The 20,123-nt window shown below is 38.8% G+C and overlaps 1 protein-coding gene across 1 annotated transcript in view; it reads left to right on the top strand.

Annotated features, from left to right (window-relative positions):
• Positions 1–20,123, top strand: part of PRKDC (protein kinase, DNA-activated, catalytic subunit) — an 84,906-nt gene that overhangs the window by 49,875 nt on the left and 14,908 nt on the right. Inside the window, 16 exon segments of the mRNA XM_086608636.1 lie at positions 268–457; positions 820–1,032; positions 4,186–4,298; positions 6,249–6,380; positions 7,540–7,719; positions 9,521–9,729; positions 10,185–10,323; positions 10,906–11,091; positions 11,588–11,812; positions 12,400–12,508; positions 13,191–13,302; positions 14,878–15,067; positions 16,205–16,379; positions 16,467–16,657; positions 18,395–18,575; positions 19,083–19,243. Of these exon segments, the coding sequence (XP_086464762.1) occupies positions 268–457; positions 820–1,032; positions 4,186–4,298; positions 6,249–6,380; positions 7,540–7,719; positions 9,521–9,729; positions 10,185–10,323; positions 10,906–11,091; positions 11,588–11,812; positions 12,400–12,508; positions 13,191–13,302; positions 14,878–15,067; positions 16,205–16,379; positions 16,467–16,657; positions 18,395–18,575; positions 19,083–19,243 (2,706 nt within the window).

Below are 20,123 nucleotides of genomic sequence, written 5' to 3'. Positions count from 1 at the left end.
AAGCACCGTAAGTTGGAGAAAATCTGCGAAGAAACCAGACTACTGGCACACGAGCTGTAAATCAATAGCTGACCAGTCCAAATTAGTAATCTTTTTTGCTGAGCTATGTAGAACTTTTCTGTGTTTGGGGTTTTTTGTAGTCAAATTCTGCCCCTATACCTGGGATGGCATTTTAAATTCTGTACTTAAACTTCTGCTCTCCTGTCCCAAGGAGGGCAAAAAGCCTCCATTCTTACTGTTCTTATTAAAATCTTTTTGTGTTCATAGGACTTTGTAATTGATTCCAGCTGGCGTTATCGAAGTACCATGCTCACACCTATGTTTGTGGAGACTCAAGCTTCTCAGAGTATCCACAGGAATTTATCACAAGAAAGATCCCTTTCTGCTTCTGGGTCAGTTGGTCGTCGAGTGAGGGCTACCCAGCGGCAATATGAATTTACACCTACCCAACATGTCAGTAAGTCCAGACCAGTGTCTTCTGAAATTTTCTTGTTTTCTATAGGGATGATTTCATTCTCTTCATTCCTGCGTATGAATTTTTAATGTAAAAGTGTAAATGCATTTAATATTTTGTTTTCAAGGGCTTTTTTTTGTGTTATGAGAAAAAACATGCAGTCATATTTTTATTAGTCTCATATATATTTTGTGTTCTGCCTAATGTAAACTGTTTGTTTCTTATCTAACAGCTTGAAATCTATTCTGCCTATAAACACTGGGAATTATATTTTTGGAAAAGGAAAATGACCTGCTTCAGAGATGAGATGTTTTCACTTGATTTATATGTAGATACGTTACAGCGTTTTAACAATTTTTTTACAGGTGGTAGTTCTTTTAATTGGCTAACTGGAAGTAGCATTGACACATTGACAGAGTATACAGTTCCTTCGTCGTCTGAATCCTTGTCTTCATCCATGCTGTTGGTTAACAAACGGAGTGAAAAATTTAAACAAGCAACCTGTAAGCCAGTGGGGCCGGATTTTGGGAAAAAAAGGTTGAGTTTTCCTGGAGATGAGGTGGACAGCAAAACTAAAGGTTTGTAAGCCTTACAATGCAATTTCTATGTAAATATTACATTTTTATAGACCATCTTTGTTAGGTATTTGGCTGGCAGTCCATTATCTTTGAGAAATTCTAATTGAAATTCAACTTGGGAGATTTTTGTTTTCAGGAATGTGTGGTGACACATAACGTGTGGCAAAAAGCTAGAATTGTGCTAGTAGTTGGCAAACTGTATGTCACTAGATGAAAGAACTGACTGTATAAGAAACCAGCCAGTGTGATCCTTGCATTCCTAACGCTCTTTAAGATGATCGTAGCATGAATGTCAGACAGTTCTGTCCCTTCTGTTTTAAATTTAACTGCTTATCTGTTTTAAGAAGAGATCTCTTTAAACATATATTTTCCTGTGCTCACACGATCTACAACGTTGCAATCTGGCATTAGAATTACCTGCTATTTTCTGAGAATGCATCTTCAACCACGCAGTCAATAACTGAAAAGTATCAGTACTGTTCTGGAATGGATTAGGCTCATTCTCTCCATTTCCTCACCATTTCACCCTTGCCTACCTTGTCATTAAAATTTTGACTGGAAGGATGAGAGTAGGAGTTCAGGCAGAGAGCTATAAAGATTGACCTTTTCAACATGGGAGAGGTGTTTCAGGGCAGTTTTGAATGGACCATACTGAACCACACAAAGAGAGTTCAGTCTACCTTTCAGTAAGTACTTCATCTTCTACCAGGAAAATACCAGTTACAGTGGTATGTTTTTGTTTGCTCACTCTTCTTACCTAGGAAATGGACTGATGTGAACAGTCTGTAAAGTGGCTGTGACTGTCATAGAAACATAGAATGGTTATGGTTGGAAGGGACCTCAAAGATCATCTAGTTCCAAACCCCCTGCCATGGGCAGGGAAACCCTCCACTACACCAGGTTGCCCAAAGCCTCATCCAGCCTGGCCTTGAACACCTCCAGGGATGGGGCATCCACAGCTTCTCTGGGCAACCTGTTCCAGTGCCTCACCACCCTCTGAGTGGAGAATTTCTGCCTTATATCTAATCGAAATCTCCCCTCTTTCAGTTTAAATCCATTTCCCCTTGTCCAATCACTACATGCCCTTGTAAAAAGTCCCTCTCCATCTTTCTTGTAGGCCCCCTTTAGGTACTGGAAGCCTGCGATAAGAACACCCTGGAGCCTTCTCTTCTCCAGGCTGAACAGCCCCAACTCTCTCAGCCTGTCTTCATAGCAGAGGTGCTTCAGCCCTCTGATCATCTTCATGGCCCTCCTCTGAACCCGCTCCAACAGCTCCATGTCCTTCTTGTGTTGGGGACTCTAGAGCTGAACACAGTATTCCAGGTGGGGTCTCATGAGAGCAGAGTAGAGGGGCAGAATCACCTCCCTCGACCTGCTGGCCACACTTCTTCGGATGTAGCCCAGGACACGGTTGGCTTTCTGGGCTGCAAGCGCACATTGCCACCTCATGTTGAGCTTCTCATCCACCAGCACTCCCAAGTCTTTCTCAGGGCTGCTCTTGATCCATTCTCCGCCCAGCCTGTACTTTTGCATGGGATTGCCCCGACCCACGTGCAGGACCTTGCACTTGGCCTTGTTGAACTTCATGAGGTTCTCACAGGGCTACCTCTCCAGCCTGTCAAGGTCCCTCTGGATGGCATCCCTTCCCTCCAGCGTGTCCGCAACACCACACAACTTGGTGTCATCTGCAAACTTGCTGAGGGTGCACTCGATCCCACTGTCCATGTCACCAACAAAGATGTTAAATAGCACTGGCCCCAGTACTGACTCCTGAGGAACACCACTCATCACTGGCCTTCACTTGGACATTGAACCATTGACCACAACTCTTTGAGTGCGACCATCCAGCCAATTCCTTATCCACCAAGTGGTCCATCCATCAAAACCATGTCTTTCCAGTTGTGTGAGACAGGGATGTTGTGTGAGACAGTATCAAGTGCTTTGCATAAGTCCAGGTAGACGATGTCAGTTGCTCTTCCCCTATCCATCAATGCTGTAATCTCATCATAGAAGATCACCAAATTAGTCAGGCAGGATTTGCCCCTAGTGAAGCAGTGTTGGCTGTCACCAGTCACCTCCTTATTTTCTATGTGCCTTAGCATAGTCACCAGGAGGATCTGCTCCATGATCTTGCTGGGCACAGAGGTGATACTGGCCTGTAGTTCCCTGGGTCTTCTTTTTTTTCCCTTTTTAAAGATGGGAACTATGTTTCCCCCTTTTCCAGTCAGTGGGTACTTCACGAGACTGCCACGACTTCTGAAATATGATGGATAGTGGCTTAGCAACTTCATCTGCCAGTCTTCTCAGGACCTGCGGATGCACCTCATCAGGTCCCATGGACCTTCAGGTGCTTTAGATGATCTCAAACCTGATCTTCTCCTACAGTGGGCAGTTCTTCATTCTCACAGTCCCTGCCTTTGCTTTCCGTGACTTGGGCAGTGCAGCTGGAGCTCTTGCCAGTGAAGACTGAGACGAAGTCATTGAGTATCTCAGCCTTCTCCATATCCCGGGTAGCCAGGTCCCCCGTTTCCTTCTGGAGAGGGCCTACGTTTTCTCTAGATCTCTTTTTATCACCGACATATCTATAGAAGTTTTTCTTGTTGCCCTTGATGTACCTGGCCGGATTTAACTCTATCAGGGCTTTAGCTTTCCTAACCTGATCTCTTCCTGTCCTGAGCAGGAGTTGATCCAGTGACAGTTCTGTAATAGTACTTTAAACAATTTAGTACTGTATTATTATTACCCAATCTTTGAATATGTTTAGCGCTTCTTTTAGGTAGGCAGTTGTATACTTTATGGAATATGGTGCAAATACTATACTTGCCTTTGAGAGCTTAAAATAAATCTGTCATATGGGCAAATTCATTCATTAGTTTTAGTGCCTTTCCCCATACAATAGTTTGACCCTTATATCTCATCCATGTGCTTAAAGTTTTTATATAAATGCTTATTACCTTTTCTCCTAAGAACAACTGAATTTGTTTTAATTGCTATCTTGAAAGACCTTGCATTGAGTTGTTGGATATGAAACTTAGAAGACTAGCTGGTAAGCTAATAAACACAGATACGTTTGTTATTATATGATGCTCTTGCCTTAAATCCGAAGTTTGCTTGAGAAAGGAGAAGCTGTGGACATGATTGTGTGTTCTCTAGGTATAGAAGAACGAGCAGAAATTCTAAGACTGCGGAGACGTTTCTTGAAGGACCAAGAGAAACTCAGTCTGATTTATGCTAGAAGAGGTGTGGCTGAACAGAAAAGAGAAAAGGTTTGTCAATCCAAATAAGTTTAAAACCTTAAGTCCCAATGCCATTTGCAATATTATACTTCGTCTCTAGAAGTAACTTTGTGAAGAAAGGGTAGGTGTAAGATACTGGTTGCTACTTTAAATGCTTTAGAAGGTTTTGTTTGGAAATCATACCATTTATGTGCTTTGAGCTAAATGACGTTACTTGGCATGAGTGAGAAAAGATGCTGGATGATAACACTTCCAGTCTACCATTTAGTGTATATGAAGTGATTTTGTGTGATGGAGTCCTAAGAGCTATTGGAATCTCTTTATCGTTGTCATCCTGGAAAGCAGGAGCCCTGAAGCTACAGTACTCTGCAGAAATAGTTGGAGAACATTATCCAGCATCTGAAGGTGAAATCAAAAATGTGATACAGCTGATGGACTAACCAGAACTGTTGCATACTTCTAACCTGAAGGAATGTCAGTAGTAATCATTTTCTGAGTGTTTATCAAGGTCAGAAGCTTAGTACTGTGTGGATTTCCTGGTTAGGTTATGTTATGTATGTACAATAAGTTTCATTTTTAAGATCTTTAACAGTTTTTCAGAGATTCATGTTACTAAAAATAGCATACATTATCATCTAAAAATGATAGCAGTTACACCAAGAGCGAAGTAACTAGGGTTGAGAGCTACCAGTTTGAGACACTTAGAATTCTTTGCAGCTGCAGACAACTGTGTAAACAGAACTTATGTCTGGAAGAACCACACAAACACGTGTTTTAGCCCATTTATATTTACTTGCAAGCTAAAGCTACCATTTCCTCCCACCCTGCAAGAGAGAACCTGTAAATGTGTTCTGTATGACAGTCCAAAATACAACCAACAAATTTCACAATAGAAGACCAGAGGAGACTCTGAATGCTGTCAGGAGCCCTTGAACTTTTCAAGAGATTCGTTACACATAAACAGACATAGAACTCGGTGACTTGCTTTAATACCTGTTTGCTCCTTGACGGTGCAAAACAGGAAAAAGTAGGTCCTGAGCAAGACAGTGTTTGAAAATAGCTTTAGCAATGTTCTAATTTCTCCCAGCATATTTTCTTGAAAGTTTTTTGAAAATCATCCCTTTGAAGTTGTATAGAAGAAAAATGGGCTCAAATAGCAAAATTACAAAGGGTTTACAGAAGAGAAAAAGAATCTTCAAACTTTCTTCTGTTTCCCTCTTCCATTCTACCAATGTATATATCCACCCATCATCTTCTGGTTTATCTGCTAACGGCAGTAGTTAAAATCCCAGCCTACAAACTTACTGCTGATTTCTTTATGGCGTATCAGTGCTATGAAAAGGAAGAAGGGCAGAGGAAGAGAGAGATTTTTGTCTGTATCTGGTAGTAGCACTTGTTCAATTTAAGTGTGTTACTTTAAGCCTCAGCAAAAGGCAGGGCAGCTATTTAACAACCACAGTTTGCAAGTTTTATTACGGTTTGGTTTAAGTTTTACTAGGAATCAATTCTACCAGGTTCATCCTTCTTCCTTCCCCTCCCCAAGCCACTGTGTGAAATAAAACACACTAGCTGTAGTGTCAACCTTATTTGACTTTGCACCTGAGCCAGGCTGAAAACCATCATTTATTGGACTGCTGTGCCTCAGCTGGCAGGCAGTGAATTACTAAACTGTAGCAGCTTGCTAGCTGTCAGTCGTAGTCATTCCCTTTAAAAGTGACTTAAATACTACCTGTATGGAAGCAGCAACTACAAGGCATTAATATTAAAAATTAATGGCTGAAGTGAGTCTATGAACAAGACTTTGGAGATAACTTTGGGTTTAACCATATTACAACTTTATAGAAAATATATTTGTTTAATAAGCATGGCAGAAGTTTATAAAACACTTCAGAAATGGTCTTGCTTATTTTGTCTTAGCTAGATACAGTTCTTTCTAAGTAATATGATGATTATTTTTTAAAAATGAGCAATGCATTTCAGGAGATGAAATCTGAGCTGAAGATGAAGTATGATGCCCAGGTTACTTTGTACAGAAGTTACCGAGTAGGAGACCTTCCTGACATCCAGATTGAATACTGCAGTCTCATTGCCCCTCTGCAGGGCCTTGCCCAGGTCTGTCTGCTTTTCAAAGGTCGTTTGTGAAATTTTCTGTTCTAGTAGGGAAAATGATGTGTAGCTGGGCAACTGCTTTGAAAATCGATTTGTTGTTTTGTAGTCAGCCACTGTGACATGCATTTAAAGAGTCTGTTTTGGGGGAGTGTTTCTTCTACCCCTGGGCTGGTGCAGTGATGAGAGAAGATGCCTTGTAGCTTGCCTCACCTGAGCAGTTGAGTTGAAAACAAAGGACCTGAGACATTAGCTATGTCCATTGCCTCTGGGTTCCTCGACTTGAGAAAGAGATGACGGTGGTCTTTACAGGCATTATTGCAAAGGATATCTCACTGTACAGCAACAAAACAGATATTTTTATTCTTTTATATGGCTATAGTGGAGTTGTAAAAATACAAATGAAGTTACTGTGTCGTAAGACTGGGCTCAGACTACTCAGTAAAGGTGATTTGATATTCCTTTTCCTACCTGAAAGCAATAGAAACTGTAGGCTGAACCTATCCCATTTTACAGTGTTTGAGGAGTCGCACTGTTCCTGATTACCTTTGTATTTAATTTCTTTTGATGATCCCTTATCTCTGTGTAAAGGGAGGAAGTAGCAAAATCATGAATTAGCTGAATAGCATCAGATCAAGAGTTAGACCAAATTCCAGTCCTGTGATAGACCAGGATGCATAAGATTAGGAAAAAATGCCTTTAAATCTCAGGTGAAACTGTATGTCTGTACAGATAGTTTGTCTCTCTGTGTTGGCTCCCTCAATGTTAGGTCCAGATCTCCTCACACATTGATGTCTTCTGATTTTTTTCCTGAAACCCTCTTCACTGACAGTGATGTCCGTAAGATGATATTTGGTGTCTGGTTCCTGTAGTGGGAATTGTGAATATGTGAAAATTGTGAATTCCATCCTCTCTACCAACACTCCGACCTGAAACCTACCTTGTCTTGGAGTTTCTTTATGTAAAAGCATTAAGATGGGATTTGAATGGGCAGTACAGTAATTCCTGGCATAGATGTGATGCATGCCAGACTCATTATTCCACTCCCAAAGAGTGTCCACATAGGGATTAGGTACAGGGTGGGTCATATCTCTTAATTTTATTTATTAGTTTATTATGTCACAGCAAAATTCAGTGGCCTTACTGCTTTTGTTGTAATCTACAGAGAGATCCAACATTTGCCAAGCAACTTTTCAGCAGTTTGTTTAGTGGAATTTTTCATGAAGTAGAAAAATCTAAAACTCCTTCTGAGAAAAAAGCCATCGTCCAGAAGCTGCTGAACGACTTCAATAATTTCCTGAGTATGAGCCTGTCTTATTTTCCACCATTCATTGCATGCATCCAGGTAAATCCTGCCAAATGTCATGAAAGTAATTGAATATAATGTCTTTGAATGTGTGATAAAACCCAGTGGCAGTGAAGGTTAAATACTGTTACTGAAATTTAGACAGAGGTGAGAAGACAATTGTTAACCAAATGGATATTTCAAGTGACTCTTGTTAAGGTGGACAGGTAATTCGTGCCTCTGAACTGATTTTTCAAGGATTCTACAATTTCTAATCTGTAAAGTTTGAGTGACCTTTTAATGTTTTAATTGCATCAGTAACAAGAAGAGGCGGTTTTAAATGAAAGCCACAAGAACAATTGAAAGGGGTAAGTGGGTGTCATGTGCTTATCTCCCTGTTTTCTGGGAAGTGCTTACTGAGGAATACTTTGATGTCTTGAGGATATCGATAGCTGTCAGACTGTTTGTTGTTAGCCTCTCATTTATTCAAATTAGTCTCCTTGAAGTAGTTGTCTGGGGATTTTCAGTAATGAGGGATGGACTCACTTCCACAGAAGGGTGAGTGGGTACATCACAGCTGTTTCACTGGAAAGGAAACACAAGCCTTTCTGCTATGAGAATATACTGACTTGGAATAGATTGTGAGCTTCATCTTTTACCCCAGTTTTCAGGGAGATAAAAGCTTGTCCAAGCACCTGTTACATACTCATTGTCACTGTATTTAGTGTTTCTTGTCAACTGTGTCAATCTTAATGTTGCGTCTGATTTGTAGCTCTCAAAATAATCTTTTTTTGAGTGGCAGGTAATGGCTGCTACTTTCTGTTATGGAAATTTAAATACTCTGTGACAGTAGATGTCATTCGTAATACAGGAGAAATGTCTAGTTTGGACTAGCTTTTTAAATAGTGACAGACTTTGCTGCTTAGTACTTGTATTTACACATCTGAAAAAAATGTAAGTTCTTGTTTACTTTTTTCTGTGCAGCTGCATAAAAGGTCGAATGCTATGGGAATTTTTCTGGGCTGTCTTGGTATTTTTCGAGCCAGCATCTCGCAATAGCTGTCTGTTAATATTCCCTCTTGACATTGCATTTGTTGGTTCTCTGTCTTGATACTATTATTTGTGTTGAATTATGCTGTCTGTTAGACCCTATTAATAACACTGTTGTGTGTGTTAGGCTACTTTTTTTCTGAACAGACGTAAAATGAAGACTCAAAAATAGGTAAGTTAAAATTAGTAAAAAATATGGACTTTGTAAGAGCAATAAGAACATCTCATTGCCATCTCCATTCAATAACAAAAGAAGAGCAGCACTAAGGCAAGCCGCAGCCTGTGTATTTGAGCATCCTGCATAACAGGGAGAGGAAGTCTTTTCCCCAACAGGGAATAGAGTTCATATTGATCAGGAGAGATTGTGTGAGAGAGGGAACAGAGCACATAATGCTGAGACTGTCATTTTGGATCACAAAGGTTGTCCTAATGGATTGGATGTTTGAAAATACAGCTTCTGTTTCCTATATATCAGCAGTATAATAAATATTGGCTTGTTTCAGAAAGGCTTCCTACTTCACTGCCGTTTCCTTCTGGTTGTTTGACATTTTAGTTGTCTACAGGTTCAAGTCCCATCAGGAAAGTAATGGTGATAAAAAGAGCTGCTTTTGTCTACAGGTATAATCTTAAAATTGACTGTAAGGCTCTGGGATTGGCTTTCAGGACAGATTAAAAACCAGATGAAATTTAATGGCTTATTTCCAAAGCTTGCACTGTAAGAAAAGGGATATCAAATGAGCGACCTGTAAAAGGTAACTATCAATATGGTTTTAGACTAAGAAGACACCTATTGTTTTGTTTCATTTTATAGGAAATGAGTTACCAGCACAGAGAACTACTAGAACTGGATTCAGCTAATGTGAGCACGAGTTGCCTTGCAAGTTTACAGCAGCCAGTGGGCATCCTTCTTCTGGAGCGTGCCCTGATGGCCCTGTCCCCTGCGGAGGAGCCTCCGTCCAAGCGGATGCGTGGGAGGACAGAGATTCCCCCAGATGTGATCAGATGGATTGAACTTGCAAAGTAAGTTCTTGTTTGAGACAATTTACTCTCATTTAAGTTTGCCTTGTGCAGAACTCCGCCTTTATGGCTTATGGGATTTCTTTTTCAGTCTTTCCGTCTTTTAGAATTAGATTTGCTGTTAATTTCGTGTCAGTTAATTACTATCTTTCAGTTAGAGCAGTTAGACTTAACAGCTGTGCACCCTGATGATGCTATCAGACTGCTGAAAAACATCTTGTTCATAGCTTTTCAACGACAGGAGTTTCCACAGTTCAGGTATTACCTTACAAGATGAAGTTTATCTAGTTAAATATATGTTTATGATCTCATATAGGAAATATTAAAAAAAAATTTACTGTTACACATCAGTAGATCAGTAGTATTACTGCTTATTGAATTATTTTTTTAAATAGCTTATGTTTACATTGATATACCTCTGTTCAACTAATTAAAATTTCTCTTTTCAATTTTACTAGGCTCTACCGATCTCTTGGGGATTATGATGTCCTTCGTGGCATTTTCAGTGGTAAGATTGGGACTAAGGAAATTACACAGAAAGCATTGTTGGCAGAAGCAAGGAGTGATTATGCTGAAGCAGCTAAATATTACGATGAGGTAAAATGACAACAATGTTTTTTTATTTCATAAATCTTTCATATCTTATAACTAATAAGCCAAAATTAAATGTTTTGAGAAGTAGCATATTGTTTAAAATATCCTTGTGTTTTGTTTGATTGATGATTCAGTCTGTAAAGACATGAGAATAGATGAGTAGTCACAATAGAGCAGTAAGCATGATACTTTTTACTGTTTATTACATAGCTTCACGTGTGCAATCACCTAGGCTAACAAGTAAAACACTGTGGGCGCACTAGCAAGAGAACAAAACTATATGTGTTCACGGCAAAGAAAATGTGAGTTACAGTGAGGAAAAAAGAAAAAGGATCTTTTAACCTTCTTTAAAAGTCTTCACTGTTTAAAAATGCAGGTTTACTAAAGATGGCTACCTGAAATGAATTTATATATATATATACTGACAAGGTTGAATTTTCTGCATTTAATGTTGTTGTCACATACCGGTAAATAGATAGATATCTTTGAGACAATGAATTATTGTTAAGTTCCTGGTGACTTAGAATTGAAACAAGTGTCAAATTCCAGATGATAACCTTCCTCCCCTTCAAATTCATTCCCTAGGCACTCTCTAAAGACTGGCAAGATGGAGAACCAACAGAAGCAGAGAAGGACTTCTGGGAACTTGCATCCCTGGAATGCTATGACCACCTGACAGAGTGGAAGGCTCTGGAGTATTGTGCTACCATTAATATTGATAGTGGAAAACCCCCAGACCTAAGCAAAACATGGAATGATCCATTTTTTCAGGTTTTTAGAAATCACTTTGATTCTGCACTGTTTTTATCTCTGCAGTCCTACAGTACTGTGATTTTTGAGTGGAAATCTATTGCATTATTTGGGTAGCTTTTACTGTGGAAATTAGCAGAGTGTCTGATATATAAAATAATGGAAGCAATTACTTCTGCTGTTTATCTTGAGTCTATGGCTGATCATATAGGACCAGCTTTATCATAATCATCATCTTCTTGCAATGTTTTTGTTGCTTTTATCGCTTTTATTTATTTCATGTTTTAGGAGTTACTGAACCACTGGTTTTGAAACTGCTAGAATTTGCTAACTATTTCTTGAGCCTATCAGAAAAGGCTACTGTGATTTGTTAGCAAATTGGAATTTGTCTAAAGGGAAAACGTTTAAGAAAACCGCTCAAAATATTTTTATATTTGTTTGATCTGCCACTGATAACAAAAAATTGGTCATCTAATATTCCATTCCTAGAAATAAAGTCCGTATTTTCACCTTTTAGGAGATCTATCTGCCCTATATAATACGCAGTAAGTTGAAGTTACTGCTCAGTGGTGAAAATGACCAGACTTTGCTAACTTTTATTGACGAGGCAATGAAGACGGAACAGAAGAAAGCCATTATAGAAATGCATTACAGCCAAGAGCTTAGTCTCCTTTACATCCTGCAAGATGATTTTGACAGAGCTGAATATTACATTAGCAATGGCATGCAGATCTTCATGCAGGTAACAATCTCTCCTATCTCTGACATGATTCTTCTGTATAAACTTGTGGAACAATGAAACTGTTGTTGCTGTTACTGCTGCTAGATTATACTCTTGAGAGAAACGCTCAAATACAACAAAATCTAGGTGCTTTCCATTCATATGACAAAACTTCCATTGCACTCAATGCTTGCAATGATGAGAGTTGAGCCAGCCAGTGGAGTGCATCCTCTCATTTTAATTTGTTTTATTTTGCTTAATTAATATCAGTTTTATTTCATTCATCTTTTCAGAAGCCTTCTGTCCCCAGAGCAAACTTGAAACAAGAGTTGTTATGTTGAGAAGTTACAAGTTCCATCCTTTGCCAAGTTTTGATTAGACCATAGGACTATCCTAAAAATTAGAATAGGAATTGCAGCTAGAATATGCTTCCGTACTTGTCCAAAGTAGAGTTGCTCTCAGACTACAGATTATTAAATTAGTTGTAAAAGATTGGGTTGTAGACCATAATATATAGTGGCAGCAGATAAATAATTTGTAGAGCACTGAATAGAACCATAGTGTAATTTCTGTATATGAAATCATTCATTCTCTCCTTTTCTTTTCAGAGCTATTCCAGCATTGATACTTTGTTGTATCAAAGTCGAATGACCAAACTGCAGTCTGTACAAGCTTTGACAGAAATACAGGATTTCATCAGGTTTATGTCCAAGAGAAGTAAAGATTTTTCTTTTTTTCTGAAGTGACTTTCATTTTTTTGTGTTAAATAATCATGGTTTCCTAAACTTTGAATTTCTATTTCCACACTGAACTCCTGTTTGAAGGAGCATGGGTCTGGAATTATTTCTTACTGTCTTCTTGACAGTAAGAACTATTGCGGTTGTGGAAGGTAGGCTTGGAGATAATTCTGTGTTCTATTGCAAAGTTTTATTAGTCTACCTATTGTGATTAGAGTTAAGCATCTCTCTTAAAAGTTTAAGTAATAGTTTTAAACTAAGATTTCTGGTAGCACATAGTGGTTAGCAGAGGTAAAAGATGGATGTGGTATATAATTTATAGCTACTGAGGCAGGCATGAAATACACATTTATGTGCATAAACCAAATTATATATTAAATTTAGTTAACAGTCCCACTACATCCAGCATATTCACATATGGAAAGGTACCTGCCCAGTGGTGATTCCCAGTGGCAATTGACATTGATGTCCTTATTGAATCTCCTGTGATTTAGCAATATACAAAAGCAATATGATCACTAAGTAGTGTATTTAATGCAAGCCCAGAAATGCAAGTGGATTGTTTTACTATAGTTCTGTGGTTTGAATGTTAGACTATGTTTGGTTTAGGCCTTTTCACTCTGGGTTTAGATGCATTTAAGGTATTTTTAATTGATTTCTAGGTAACTTAGCTTCACAGGCGTCCCTTAAGAGACTTCTCAGAATTTGGACAAGCAGATATCCAGATGCTAAAATGGATCCTATGAACATCTGGGATGATATCATTACAAATCGGTAAAATTTCGTTCTTGGGTTAGCTTTAGTTCTGTCTGTTGAGTTCCGAGAGGTGCTTTTTCTAATGCTGTTTGTTTTCATATAGTGGGGTTGTTGATCCAGTGTATGACTTTTTCTTAACCATTGTAATAGCTTTATCAGTATAACTGTTTTTTGTGTGACTAACTTGTAGTGATAAGCAAAAGGAGGTTAAGAAATGGACAGGGAATAAACCACGTTTGGTACAGAAACGTAGCTGTTAGTTGAGGCATTTTCTTGCCTCAGTGACTACATGTGCTGTAGGAGCTAGCTCACCTCAGCAGCCCTTGAACACATCCACTTGTAATTGAATAGATCAGCTGCATTTAGCTCAATGAAACACCACGCAAAAGGCCAGTCCGTTACGAATAAAAATACTTACCTACTTTGTAGGTAAGTTCCAAAGTTGGAGAGTCTGTATACAAAATAAGCCCAGCCCTGTCGCTATCAGCGCTTCACATGTTCAGAGGAAAGTCAATGACCGGTGCTGTAATTCGAGACTTCTGCTGCGCAACTCTTGCTAGAAAGAACGAAGGTTCTCTGGAGGCTCCTTTGGATTAGCTCCGAAGAAGCTGGAATGCCTTTTTTGATTTTGAAAGTTTTCTGTCCTCCCCGTGGTATCTGTCTTCATCCCAATCCATTCTTCCCGTGCAAATCTAGATTCTTTCTGCTTTCCTGAGGGATAACATCTTCAATGGCTCTGCTAATACCCACTGCTTGCTGTAATTTATTTTATCATCTCTGGGCATCAGGAAAGCATGGCTACAGAGGAGCTTATTGCAGTTAAATATTAGGCAGAAGACATGGTGTGGCTTATTCCTTTACAAAATCTCAAAATGTTTATGACTTGAAGAGTTGTCAATGTATTGAACGTTTTTATTTGCTTTTAAAAAAACCTTTATCTCAGCTGAAATTAGTGATAAAGGATGTACCTTTATTCAGTGCCAAGCCCTTCTCCAGACTGCAGTGCTTTCCCCTGCATTGAATAACAGTCCATGTAATGGGAGATGCTATTAATTAGATCAGACTAGTTGTGGAATGAAAAGGATTTTGTGTTGTTTAGTGGCAATTCCGTTTCACATGTTGAGTATGGTTGCTGGTCTTTTCTGCAACACGAATTTCAATGTTTACATGTGTTGGTGTCTTATATATTGGGATTGCAGGTTGACATAAAATACAGCCTGGCACTTACACGATATAAACAAGGCCCCTGTTTGCTTGCACTTCTGTCAAGTTGGAATGCAAGTTATGTCTTGGTGAACTTTGAGGTTGTAGCTATGATTTTAAAGGAACAAACTAAGAAAAAATCCTACTCTATTATGAACATTTTCTGATACTTAATCGTTGATTCAGGATCCTAGAAGGCCCTCAGGGTCAACCTGTTCCTGGTTGTGACTTTCCAGACTCAGAGGGCTATGTTTAGCCCTTGCTAAAGATGATGCTATAGCTTGCCATTTTTTCTTATCTTTGTTTATTGTCAGGCAGATCAACACTTTTGAATGTTCATTTGCTTGCATGCGGACCGGAGTGATTTGTACTCCTGTTGTCATTGTGCAGGTGTTTCTTTCTTGACAAACTGCAGGAGAAACTTCTTTGTGATCAGGCCAATGATAGTATGGAGGTGGATGAAGAACATGGTGCTGGTGACCAAATGGAAGTGGATCAACAGGGTGAAGACATTTACTCAATGATTAAAAGCTGCAAATTTAACATGAAAATGAAGATGATAGAAAGTGCCAGGAAACAGGTGAATGTACTGTCTGATAGCTTCCAGTTTTGTGAGAAAATATATAGAAACTACAGCTGGAAAAGCCTCATAGGTGGTCTTGGGCACCTTTTTGCTAGGCAGACTTTGTCTGTCTTTGACCTTCTGTCCAGGATGTTTTGAAAGCTCAGAATAGTCAGTTCCACAGAGGTAGAAAACAAATGGGAAAATGTTAATTAAAAACTTGAAGATAATTTGTCATTATGGAAATGTGCCTGAAAGCCCCTTTGATCCACAGATGGTTTCTGACACTATAAAGGGCAGATAAATAAAGTATCTGAAGTGCTCTAGCCTTTAATGGAAGGGATGCTTGCAACCAAACATTACGCTTTCTCATTTACAAATAGTCTCTTCTGTACAAGAAAACAAATCAAATTCAGATTGAATCAATATAATTCGCTTCAATCAACAATGATGAAACTTTTTTTTAATGGTTTTCATTAATTTCGTTAAGTGTTAGGGTAACGCTTCTATAAAAACTAAAGTTAAGTGACTTAGAAATTTTGGGTTGGATCTGACTGCTAAAATGACTGAAATATAGCCATCTTTTGTAAAGGGCACTGAGTGTTTCAAGCTTGAGACAAGATGAGTAATATTTAAGTGAAGATCTCCCTTATCTTCTGAGATGCTGCAGAAATCTGCAATCAGTGACAGAGTTTATTTTAAGCACTGTAATAACCCAATATAACATTAGTGCTGTGTAGACTATAAACTCTTAAAGGAATAAACAAAAAATAAGATTTCCTGTAATGTTACTTATATGAAACTTTTCATCCAAACACAAATATAAGTGATTTGCTTAATGGTGTTATAAACCAAGTTACATTCCCCATATGTGTTTGTACTGCAGAACAGTTAATGCCCATTTAGTCACGCAGATAGAATTATTTTAATGTCCTTGGTTTGTCAAACTCTGTTCTTCTCTTTTTCTTTTCAAATTTCTTCATTAACACAAATCTGGTTTTGAATATGAGACCAAACAAGCAGTAGACCTCTCCTCATCTTCTTATAGCTCTACTTGTGCTATCTAAATCCTCTCATCCATTAATTTGGTTGCAGAGAGATTTTGTTTCCTCTTCAGATATATTATCTGAAAATTCTGTCTTGATCTGAATATAGAACAGCTTCTCAGTTGCCAAGAAGCTCCTGAAAGATGTACGCAGAGAAGCCAAAACAAGGGAAGACTGGCTGGTGAGATGGAATTACGCCTATTGCCGCTTTACGCATAGTTGCAGCCGGAGCCACAGTTGTCTTGAACGCGTGCTGTCAGTGTTAAAAACTGTCTCCCTGCTTGGTAAGAACCTTCCCTTTGCTTCACTTTGTTTATTATATGAAGCTGCTTTGTTGTCAAATTACCGACTTTGTTTTTGCATTCCAACAGAAGATACCAAACCTGACTATCTTAGCAAGAACATAATGGCCTTCCGAAACCAGAATCTTCTTCTGGGTACTACATACCACATCATGGCCAATGCTCTTAGTCAGGATCCAAAGTGCCTTGAACAAATCGAGGAAGAAAAAGCTAGAAAAATATCAGTACTATCAGGAGAAAGTCTTCAGAGTCCTGAAAAGGTAAATGAAAGGGGAAAAGCTTTTGGGTAATTCAGTTTTTGTAATCACTACTTCAATACATAGTAATGAATATGGATAGAAACAGAGAATGTGAAACCCATCTGCTATTAGCAGTGATTTGTCCAGGAACACCAGTTAGGAGAAAGAAAAAAAAAAAAAAACAACAAACTACTAAAACCTCTGGGGTTGCTGTTTTGTCTGCACCACTGTAGCTGTTCTAATTGGGAGAGTATTCTTGTGTTTCTTGTGTTCCTGCGTTTCTGTGTTCCTGCATTTTGTGTGGAGAGGAAAGACATAGTCATAGCACCTTGCATGCACGGTGCCCAGACAAGGTTCAGGAGTATGATCCTCAAAGAATACCTTTATTTCAGCTGGGCATCTCTGAGCTTCTTTATGGTATCAAACTATCTTATTTTATAAAGAGATCTTTATAATACTTGTAATGATACTAGTACTCTTATTTCGTCTAAATAATTTTAGTGATAGAGAGAAGAGGGGTTTTTAAGACAGAGCATACACAGGTCATCTTTGCCTTTTTGGGGAAGTGTGCGTTTGAAGAATACAGTGACAGACTCTGCGTGCATCTGAAATCAGATATGTTACCAGTTGTCTCGGATACTGTGGCACTGACTTCTTGTCTGTCAAATTGATTAAGTAAAGAATTTGAAGTACCACTACTGACTTATTTCTGTTAATTCATAAAGCCACCATGAAGACCCTTAGATATGAACTATACTGGTATAAAACAGCAAAAAATTATTCTTAATTTGTGTTTTTATGATTGCTAAAGAAAAGTAGATAAAAAAGAGATTCCTGCAAAAAAGACTTTAAATTTTCAGGTGTGTAGAAACTTGAGCAAAAGCTTAAGCTTCGTTTATTAGGTAATTATTAAGAGCGTTCTTCTTAAGGAAATTTAAAAGATGAACATAAGAGCTCTTGTGTGTCAGATGAGTCAGATTGAGATACCAGATATTCCTATAAGAGTAAGGAGCTTAGCCTTAATTTAGCTTAGTATTAAGCAGTACTCTGACCCTGGTAGTTTCCCTCTACCTATACCTGAAATTCGAAATATTTAATTTCAGTTATAGCATTTTTCAGTTGTTCCAACTTGTTCTGATGCAATTTTGTATTTTGTTTAGTAACTACAATAGCTACAGTGTCTGAGGTTGGTATGCTCGTTGGCAATATGAGAATATACGTACTTGATTTATAAATGTTCAATTGAAGGACTTGACAAGATTCTTCACGTTGCATGAGCTGCATTAGAAATGGATGAGCAGTATGACTATGTTTGTAATAGGGAAAAAGACATGAGATTTGAAGTAGTTTGATGCATGCTTTTTTTAACACAAGTTCTAAGTATAGCTGTTATGCAGGCATTGCAGATATGTCTTAATAGGAAAAAATAACAATTTTTAATTGTGTTTTCTGTTAACTGTTTGCAGAAACTCTAGAAACATTATTTTTTGCAGTTATAAAAATTCCACATAATGTTTCCAGACATTTAAGTTAAAAGTGTGTTTTATATTTTTCCATTGAAAATGGTGGAAATGAAAATTCTGGAAATTACTGCTAGAAATAACGTCCCAATTTTTTTCTTTTATATCAACTGCTCAAAACATCTAATACAGTTGAAGTTTTCTCTACTCAAGACTTGCAACTAAGCTCCTGTTTCAAAAAGAATTGTTGAATGATAGTTGCTATCGTGTCTTTTCTTCTCTTATGGTTGAATTTCAGATATTGGCAGGTCTGAACAAGAAGGCTTTTCAGTGTTTCACCAGTGCTGCGAGGAAGTCTGAAGAGGAGGTGCAGTCCCACTCCATGGAACATGTAGATGTGATGGGAGTTATCGATGCGTATATGACTTTGGTTGGTTTCTGTGACCAGCATCTGCGTAGGGAAGAAGGCGGCTTGCTTGGTGAGTCAGGTTTTCTCCTAAGCACGTGATGTGCATTTATCTGTGATACGTGAGCTTTTGTGATACCCAGGTTATCTCCCTGAACAGCACAGCTTGAATTTAAATGGAACACTTTGTCCTCAGTTCAACAGTATTTATATTCCATTTTTCCCCCCACTATTACTGCTAGCCTTGGTACTAGTGAATCACTCCTAGTCTCCCTCTCACTTGTGAGATATATATCATATCCAGCAGATGCTTCCCTTGGTGCTTCCCAGACCACAGCAGTGCTGTATTTAAAACAGGCAAGATACCAGCAGTGATGCAGCTTCCTGATAAAGCTAATCCTTACAGTCCCCAAGTACATGTGTTGCTGATGTGTGCAGTTCAAACAGATGGGAAGAAGAACAAAGTAAAAATACAAAATACACTGAAAAAAGTAATTGTAAAGAAGAATGTTCCCTATCATCAAAGACATGGAACAACTGATCGTGTTTCTGATAATTCTTCTTTAATGTCTCTTGGCAGAAATTAACGCTGAAGATCTGCAGCTATTCCCAGCTATTGTGGTGGAGAAAATGATAAAAGCTTTAAAACTGAACTCCAGAGAAGCCAGGCTGAGATTTCCTAGACTGCTGCAAATAATTGAAAGATACCCAGCAGAGACATTGGGTCTAGTGACACGAGAGGTTAGTTGCTTCCATTTTCCTGGCAGCAAATGTTGCTATAAATCGAATTTAAAAGGTGGGGGTGGAGGTTGGATGGCTAGAGAGGTTAGACTGGTAAGTTTTGCTTCAGGTAAATCAGATAAATTTTATCCCATCGTTGTTCCTTGTCTTTTCTCTAACTTGCTGAGTCTAATTCATATGGACGGAAACTTTTTTCTTAAAAATGTAACTTTTAATGATTATTCTGATTCCAAATGCTATTTTGAGAGCTGCTGGAGAAAAACTATGTTGTAGGTGGGTTTTTTTTCTTTTCCTTCAGAACAATTTAAGTCGGCTGGTAGAGGTGGCTAGTATTAGGTTGAGGAACGTATCTTATTTCTGTAGGCTGTTTCCTGTATGCAGGAAGCCAGCAGCTTTTCCAGACTCATTTTCCACATCTCCCAGCTCTCCCAGTTCTGCTTCACTTCAGAGGCTACTACAGCTTCTTCCTCCTTTATGATTCCTGCTTGGTCCCTTCCACGACCTGTCCCTCCGTTGCCTGTCCACAGCAGGATACCGTGAGCCACACTGCCTTCCCTGCTGCTGTAGGACAGATAAGCTGAGAGCTCCTCAGTGACTCGTGCCTGTTCCTGCCCTAGCCTGCCTGCCTTTTCAAGCCCATGTCATTGTGCTGGTGCTCACAGAGCACCAGGCTCTGTCAAAGGGAGAACTCAAGAGAGACAGAAACACAGCTTAGTTATCCCAAGAAATTGAGAACATAGCAAAAATGGTTGAGTTGCACAAGGTGTGGCCACAGTGAAACTGGTGGTTCAAACAGAACCTGACACCTGGTCCAGTTAACAAACCTCACCCAGAAAAGAACTTCACCAGGCATTTCTTTGTCCTCTCTCTTTCTGTGAGA

The sequence above is a fragment of the Tauraco erythrolophus genome, chromosome 3 (genome assembly GCF_009769465.1).
Source record: "Tauraco erythrolophus isolate bTauEry1 chromosome 3, bTauEry1.pri, whole genome shotgun sequence".
Classification (NCBI taxonomy): Eukaryota; Metazoa; Chordata; class Aves; order Musophagiformes; family Musophagidae; genus Tauraco; species Tauraco erythrolophus.
The sequence above is the reverse complement of the archived record's forward strand: the minus strand, read 5'-3'. Positions and strand labels throughout refer to the sequence as shown.